The following is an 8,559-nucleotide window of genomic DNA, read 5'->3' as shown; positions in this document are numbered from 1 at the left end:
GTTCAGGTCCCTTCTGACCCTAGAAACTATGAAACTATTGGTCCATGTCCTGCTCTCTGCAGCAACAAAGGAAAGGCATTTCCTGTCTTTTTTATGGCAGCCCTTCAGATACTTGAAGAGTGCCATCATGTCCCCTCTTAATAGCCACTGGAAATCTCTCTATCTTGTCTGCATACACAGTGCTGACTGAGTCATGTACTCTAACCATTTTGGGAATCTGGCATGGCCCTTTCTGGCAGCCCATGCCTTCTGGGGACTGAAATACAGGAACTAGGCATCCTTTCAGCAATATTAAGCAATTGGGAATGTGTTTCCTTCCTGCTTCAACAAGGGCAACTGGTGTAAGGAAAAGGGTCTGAAGTACTGCATCAAGTATTGGGCCCCATACTTCAAGATGAGTATAAATTAGGAGTCGAGACAGAGAGCAATAAAAATGACTAGAGGTTGAGAGAACATGATTTATGGGCACAGGTTAGAAGAACTGGGAATGTTTAGTTTGGAGAAAAGAAGAGTGAGGGGATAGTGTATATATGTATGTATCCATACATAATACATGATGGGTATTTGTATTACATACATACTAATGTAATACATGTACGTGGATACATGAAGGGGATAGTGACAGACCACTCCTTGTGGCTGCTGGAGACAGGACAAGAAGTAACGGTTTAAACTGCAGCAAGGGAAATGTAAGTTGGATATTAAGAACTTTCTTACTGAGGGTAGTTAAGCACTACCTAGATTACCTAGACAGGTCATGAAATTTGCCTCCTTGGAAATGTTTGGGGCAAGTTTGAGAAATGCTTGTCTGAGATGGTTTAGACAGAGATGATCCTGCCTTGAGCAGGGAGCTGGATCAGATGACTTCTTGAGCTCCCTTCTAGGCCTATTTTTCCATGATTCTGTGATTTATTTATGCACATAAAGAGGAAATGTGCTGTGGCTTTTTCATGTACCAGCCCCAGGGGCATCAAGATGTATTTAATCAGAGGCCCTTGAGTCTTCAGTAGCTGCCAAAACAGCTCCTTACAACCAGACACATTGCACTGCCAAATCAATTTAAACTGGTGCTGACTGTGAACATTTCTTCCCACATAATTTAATGCATTTTGTGTTTTGTTTTGAGAAAGAAGCCTGTGGCACCGAAAGCCTGCTGCTTAACTCTCTAAGCTTAGTAGCTATCCCTAACTCCCACTGCTCATGTTTCAGGATAAGTAAGCACGGTTTGAGCGGAGGAGCTGCTAGTGAATGGTGACAGACATAGCTTGTAAACTACCCTCCTCTCAGTCTGAGTTCTGGATTCTAAATGAGTCTTGCTCCCTTCAATGCAGTAAAGCAGAGCCAAAAGGACTAATATGCTCAAATCAGACTCGGACAAGAGAGTTACAGTTCCAAATACAGCATTAATCTGTGAGATTCCTACATAGACAAACACACACAACATATACAATCAGAAAGATATTTTGTATCTTCTCACAATTAAGCTCCTATATACAAAAGACACACCTGAAGACAGTTTAGACAGAATTTCTAACCAACACAGGATTGTGCACAAAAATTACAGGGCAACTGCATCTCTGGGAAAGCAACAAAGCAAACCCACCACTCCAAGTACCCCAAGTGGAAAAAAAAGGGGTTTTTACACAGAATGATAAATCAATTATATTAACCTACATGCACATCACTCCTAATAGGTCCTCAACTCTTTATGTCATAAGAAGATGATACTTCCTGAAACAGCAGCGTAGACTGGTGGTTCAACCTGGCTAGTACAGCAGACAGCAGCTGTGAAGCATATAATCAAGTTTACAATGCCTCTTTAAAGTTATTCCCAAAATAAACACTTCAGACCTTTCCACTGAGGAATTCCGTAAGTGCCAGAAGATGTTATAACCTTAGCTAAGCACTACAACCATTCACATTTCCTGGAGCTACTTATTTGTATACTAAACAGCATGATGTCGTATCCACTACTCAGTATGAATAGAAGAGTAACTGATGAACTGCACTACAGGAGTAAATTGTTAAATGTTTAAACGTATTACACAAAGAAAGGTCCATTTCTTTAGCAGATCTTTGCTTGGAAACAGTTCGTTGTTTCGTGCAACATTTCGTTAACAAAATTATTCCTTTACCATTGTGTTTTACCATTTGATAGATTCATGGACTTTTCTTAATAGGTTCTGCTGGGAGGAGGCATTCATGTACAAATTCTTTATGAAATGAGACTGTACATTTTTGGTTTTTGAAAAGAAAAGTTATTCTTCTCATAGGCTCCTGTCCATGGCAGGTGACTATAAATTCATTATTTTACAGCCACTCTCCAAATAATAATAATAAATCATACCTCCTTTATTTCACTTCATTACTACACCATTAACAAACCGGAGGGCCTCACCTTGGGTTGGAGCACAAACCATTCATCAGTCTGACTTTCAAAGTTCCAGGAGTCAAGGGGGATATCCACCTCCCCAAGAAAGCTGTTGCGACCAAATCTGTCATAGTGCCACACAGACAGCTGTAAGGTCCTGGTCTCTAGCTGTGTATGACTGATCACGTACTATTGAGAGAAAACAAGGATGGAGAGCTTTAACAGGAGTAGATTCCAGCTTCCTAATGGCATTATATAGCTACCACATTTAAAAAACTCTGTCTCCATAAAGTCCAAAGTAGTTGACAAATGAAGCATAGGAAAGACTTTTTTCTTCTTTTTAAGTGATGATCAAATCAGTTACAAGGCTACTATTCAAGAGAAGCCTATGATGTCCAATTGTTCACTTTACAATCAAGTGTTTTTATTATTGTTGTGGCTTCTCTGTATTATTTAACAGGTTATTATTACACTAAAAAGAAGCTTCCCAAGTAATCACCCTTATTTAATCCTTATAAAATAGCTTATATAGTAATTAAACAGAACACAAAATTCTACCCACTAAGAAGGAGCTTTTGTTAAAAAAAGACTTGACAGTATGCTAATGAACAAATACCAGATACAGTATCCCCACAACTTTTTAAGTGGTTAAATAGAAACTGCATATTTATCTTTATATTTATGCATATCTAACTAAAATAATGTTAGATGCCAGGATTGTTTGGATAGAGGTTTCAAGGTTAGTAATGGGAACAGCTCATCTGGTCGGCAGGGCTTCTATTCTCCTGGTACCAAATTTCTGGACCCACGGAGAGCCCTGGGCCCTACCTGCTGGATGAAACACCTAATCCCATTGCACCAGGTTAAGCAATGGCAGCAAGGGTCCCAGGATCCAATTTTAGTGTTGAGGGTGGGAGAGGGTGGTGCACCAGTCCCCTAGCATTCAATCCTGATGCGCAGAAGGGGTGGCACCAAGCTCCTGGGACCCAAAGCTGGCACATGGGAGGCAGGAGGGGGTGGTGCCAGGCTCCCAAGGCCTATTCCCAAGGTGTAGGACAAGGAGGGGGTGGTGCCAGGCCCTGGAACCTGATTAGGTCTGCAAACCGGCCCCATGTTGCTCAACTGGCCCAGAACGCTGCAAGGTTAGCACCACTGGTTTAGACAAATGTATCTTCTGCTATGAGATCTAGGCAGCTGTCTCTCAGGTCAAAGTCTCAAGCAAGCCACACTGGTCATCTTTTATGTTTTTTTAATCAGATAATTAGGCTCCACCTACACAAAGTCTGGAAACCGCATTAGGAAAAACTGTTTAAACACACTCCCTGCTAGATGGATGCTAACTCACTTTTTCCCAGGTCAGACCAAACCTAATCCTAGTATAAAACAAATACACACATGGGGTTGTAACAAAGGTCTGCTACACAAGTAGGCATATACAGTGTGTAAAGCAGTTTTACAGCCAGGTTTGTCCAACTATACGAGCCAAGTTGTATTAGTCAATAGAGTAGGAAACCTGTCATGCTGCTTATTTTAAGTCACTATAAAGAATAAACCCTTTGTTTCATGGTGGCAGTTCCATAAATGACTAAACAACTTGGATGTAGAGCTGTAAAAATGAAAAACTGACAATCCACAAATAGTGACCAAAAGGCCAAGGCAAAGTTACTCTTGGGGATTTCAGGGGAATTTCTCCTGCAAAGGAACTGAAACAGATTTTTTTTGGCTCCACTGCAGCTGGCCTGGAAGGTTCTTGTCAATGGGCAGGAAGTGTAATTGATAAAAGCCCTGCAGTCCAGTTGCCAGAAAGGCAAATTACGAGAACACTCAGCCTGCTTGGCTTCGCCCCCCATGATTTCCTGTGCCATGGAAGCCTTAAATGAGCTGAAGTAGGGAGGCCGAGAGCCACAGACTCTCCCTCCGAAGTCTGCCTGGAAGGCTTTTACTGTCACCTTTGCAGACAAAAAGTGAAATGGACTGAAGCTGAATGGCAGGCAGACAGAGAGCCATTATTTCAATTTTTGAAATAGAAGCCAATCCTATTCAGGCAAAAATGAAGTTTAATATTCGGTGGAAAATTTCAATTTTGTGAGAAGAGTATGTTCCAGCAGAAGATTATTCTGATGGAAAGTCCTTGACCAGTGTTACTTAGGAGTACACATCTTATGAGCTTCCCATAATACTTTGTGCAGTCATTCAGATCCTTTTGAAAATCTCACGGTAGGACTTTATGAGAGATGAGATGGCAATGGCCCTGAAATAGATCCACAAAGGTAAAGAGAAGACTGTAATAATCAACACCTATGTTGTGTCTGGCTGGGGAAAACAAAGTAAAAATTCTCCTTTGTCAGCAAGTACCAAAAAGCGCAGTTATTATGCCAACGAAAACATTTCCCTTTTTGCCATATTTCCCAATATTTTAAGCCACTCGAGTATTTTGGGAGAACATTTAGGGTATAAATAAAATAAAAAGTAAACAAGCATGGATTATGAGAGTGCCAGTACTCTTACCTTTAGTGTTTCATTAAACTCTGGATTGGTGCTGTTACTTTTGATTTTGGTCTTGCGTTTACTTTGGCGGGACTTGTCAGGCAGGAGGTATGCTTTGACATAACTGCAGATCAAGAAATAAATTAGAACCAGAGAATAAAAACAACCGGGTCTGAAGGAAAACCAGCCAACACTACACGCAAAGCATTAGTCAGGAAATTTGTTTTTGCAGACTAACTCATGCATTAATTTGAGAGAGAACATCTTGAACAGATAGAGAGCTATGAGCCAACGGATACAATTTTGACAGCATCAAAATAATCATAAGAGCAGAGTTCAAGTAGCATATTAGTCCTGGGAAATGAGTGGGGCTTTATTAACATTTTTTTGTTTTCACATGCTAACAGGCATAACTTAAAATCACCTAAAAAGTGTTTTTGTATATTCTTTATAATTAGACAATGTAATCATTACAGTTTAACTGATGCATATATTTTAAAATATTTGAGACTATTTAATTTAGCTTTTAATATTAAAATACAATAGCAGTATAGTATATAAATAATGTGACTACTGTGATTTGGTAGCACTATGATACCATGAATATTTGCAAAATGCACATTTCAAATTGTCATACTAAAACATTGACAGAATGGAATTTAATACAATAGTCACATCAGAAAAAAGGCTAAGACTTCCAGTAAGAGTAACAGAAGTAATATTGTGCGACTTTTGTGGTCAATCACAACCAAGCAGTATAATAAAGTACCAAATCAGGGTAAACAGAATTATACAAATGTTAATTACAGTACTCTGACGTGCAGATTTGAGAAAAATCAGAATTGGTTCCTGGACACTCAGGAAAAGCACCAAAATGTCCTACTACCTTTATGCTGTGTATATGTGGATCCCATTAAAAATACACAGCATAATGGCCAATTATTTTCTTTGCTCTTGTTTTACTTAAGAAGAATTACAGAACAGTTCAGTATTTTGTGGTAAGATTGACATTAATAGGGACTTCACCACCACCATACAATTAAACTTTTGTATACTATACTCCTATTATCTGAAGAAGCAAATTACATAATGGAATCCAATGACTAGTGTTGTCCATTGTTGCCATAGGAAGATGACACTATTGCTGTAAAGAGCAGTGAAGCTGTGTGCTCATACATATCCCAATTTGTCATGGCATTATTTCAGTTGTATATACTGTAGTAGCACTCATGAAGAAGTGCGGTCACAGTAGTCTATCAGCCCCACTGCCCACATTATTCACCATGTCAGAATTTTTCATACTGTTCCAGTATTCTCCAGTGCCAGTTGAGTATCTAATCAAACACACATGCATAGAAACTGGAATATAAGAGTTTATGTTTCTTTGACTTTTGGAAAAGGATACATATTTGGAGCTGGGAAGGATGAACAAGATTTTATTTCCATGTTCTAGAGGTTTCTGGTTCACTACACATTACTAAGGAATTGAAATCTCAGTAAACATGCTGGACTCGCACCTTTAGAGACTCCATAGCATTGTCTCACATCATTTGGCCTGGTCTCTGGTGGTAATAAATGACTTTGCTCTACTTTCATTTAGATCAGTGGTTCTCAACCTGCGGCCCAATCAGCAAACTGCTGTGGTCCATGTGACATCCTATTAAAACATTTTTTTAATGGATACACAGGGAGTAAGTTGTGTGGGTGCAGCCCACATAACGCATTGTGACCTGCACATGTGGCCCACTATAACAAATAGGTTGAGAACCACTGATTTAGATTTTCCTCTCAAGCTGATTACAAGGATGTCAACAGGGACACAGGCCACCCTAAGAAACAACTGAAAACACTACTTCATTCCAAACAGGAATAACCAGAAAGTACTTATCTGTGGTCACTGGGGATGTGCACCATGTGGCTCCATGTAGGTACCTTTCTTTGTTTGGCACTAGAAGCCAACTAACCTGGCTTCTCAGCAGAGCTAATTCATCCAGATGCAATGTTATGTGGATATGGCTATACTGCTTCTGGTTGGGAAGGTGGCATGAATGGAGCAATGAGGCATGTTTCAATGTGGCACCTCCTGACAGGGTAAATAAGAGGTATAAGACACAATCTGAGAGGCTCTGCAGCCTATGACGAACCCATGCTGCTTGTGGTGATCATCCTCACAGACAGACCACAGTGTCAAATGCAACTTTACATCAAGACCAAAGGCATTTCTAGAAAACATCAAAAAAGAAATCATCTGTGCTTACGGATCTGTCCTTTGCTTCTTTTCATCTGCTATGGCCAGGTTTCTGCAGCTTTTAACAAGGATGTTGAGGGCACCTGTTTTGTAGCTGTAGCTGATGTGAAGAAGTATTTCCCCACTGACCTTCACGTTGCCATAGTCCCCAGTTTCACTATAAACACTCATCAGGCTGTTAATGCTAGTCTGTGATAAAGGAGAGGAAAAAAAGACACAATCTCTTTCTAGAACCAGCTTTTTCATATAATTAGGACCCCACAATTACTGTTCTGCTCAACTTGCCTATGAAAACTAGGCTTACAAAGGAAGAACAAAATTATTACTTCCTTAAATTTGATATGAAAAGTAATCAGAAAAATAGCAGTTAATCTTTTACATGTCTTTTGTATTTCTTCGCATAAAGAATCTGAAATGCTGGCATTATAATCATTTTACTGGAGGAACAAAGAGGTTCCAAAAGGAGTAACTGGAGGATCAGGATGATTAAGTAAATTGCATTGACATCATGTTGCCAGTTCCAGGAATATGTTGATTGCCAATAATCCCTCCAGTGTAGTATTCTGCTTCAGAAAGTGGCTGGTACCAGACTTTTCATACAAAATTAAAGAAAATAAAAACCATAATGGAAATATTGCAAAAAAAACCCCATCTCTTACTGTAGAATTTCTAGTTGCCTTAACATGCATAACAGTTTTTGTAATTTTCTTGTATTTTAATTTGGTGTTCCCCAGTGTCATTAACAGTTTTGCATAAATGGGTTTTCTGTTGTAAAATAATGTCACGTCTTTCACATGCTAGTCAAAACATAGTGCTCCAGAGATTACTATTAGGAAAGGATGAAAATATTTTAAAGGCAAAATTAGAGTTTGTTTGTTGTCCTAATCAAAGGTATTTTAAACTTTTGGTATAAGTTTTCTGCTGGCTAATTAATTAACAACAACTAAACATCTATCTTCCAATCACAGTAAGATTTGTGCCATGGGTAAAGTTTGTGTCAATAACAGAAACACAGAAACAAAGAAAAAGAGAGGGAAAAGACCATTAAGAACCAGAAAAGTAGAAGAACTCACAGTATCCCCATCTGCTTCAGGCACATTTAAGTAGGTCCACTTCCTGTCAGAGCCTGTAGGAGAATTCTTTAAGAAAGACAGTGGAAAGGTCAAGAGAAAATAACATTACAGAGCTGCAGCACCAATTCAGGAAAGCAGTGAAAAAGATTCGCAGACTAGGCAGATATAAGAGTGATGTGATGTTTGAACTTTGCAAAATATATACTTTCGCAAAATATCTGCAAGCTGATTTTAAAGGAGGACTTGAAAGGGATATTTATGGAGGGACAAAACTTTAAAAAAAATAAAATAAAAAAAGCTTTTGCTATATACCTGGCCTTTTGATATACCTGGCGGTCAGGAGCTAAATCATAGATTTCATAAACATTTGGGCTGGAAGG

At 39.1% G+C, this 8,559-nt stretch overlaps 1 protein-coding gene across 2 annotated transcripts in view; it reads right to left on the bottom strand.

The window, feature by feature from the left end:
* The window catches only part of SYTL5 (synaptotagmin like 5), a 107,728-nt gene that overhangs the window by 14,060 nt on the left and 85,109 nt on the right, over positions 1-8,559 (bottom strand). Inside the window, exons 10-13 of one of the 2 annotated variants that reach the window (XM_019525567.1) lie at positions 8,180-8,245; positions 7,117-7,295; positions 4,880-4,982; positions 2,399-2,560 (exon numbers count right to left, since the gene is read on the bottom strand). In XM_019525567.1, the coding sequence (XP_019381112.1) occupies positions 2,399-2,560; positions 4,880-4,982; positions 7,117-7,295; positions 8,180-8,245 (510 nt within the window). The remainder of the gene's footprint in view (positions 1-2,398; positions 2,561-4,879; positions 4,983-7,116; positions 7,296-8,179; positions 8,246-8,559) is intronic. The other variant, XM_019525568.1, reaches the window with a different exon arrangement.

The sequence above is a fragment of the Gavialis gangeticus genome, unplaced genomic scaffold (genome assembly GCF_001723915.1).
Source record: "Gavialis gangeticus isolate Ggan-Ray unplaced genomic scaffold, GavGan_comp1, whole genome shotgun sequence".
In the NCBI taxonomy this organism is placed as follows: Eukaryota; Metazoa; Chordata; order Crocodylia; family Gavialidae; genus Gavialis; species Gavialis gangeticus.
This window is presented reverse-complemented; position numbering and strand designations above follow the sequence as displayed.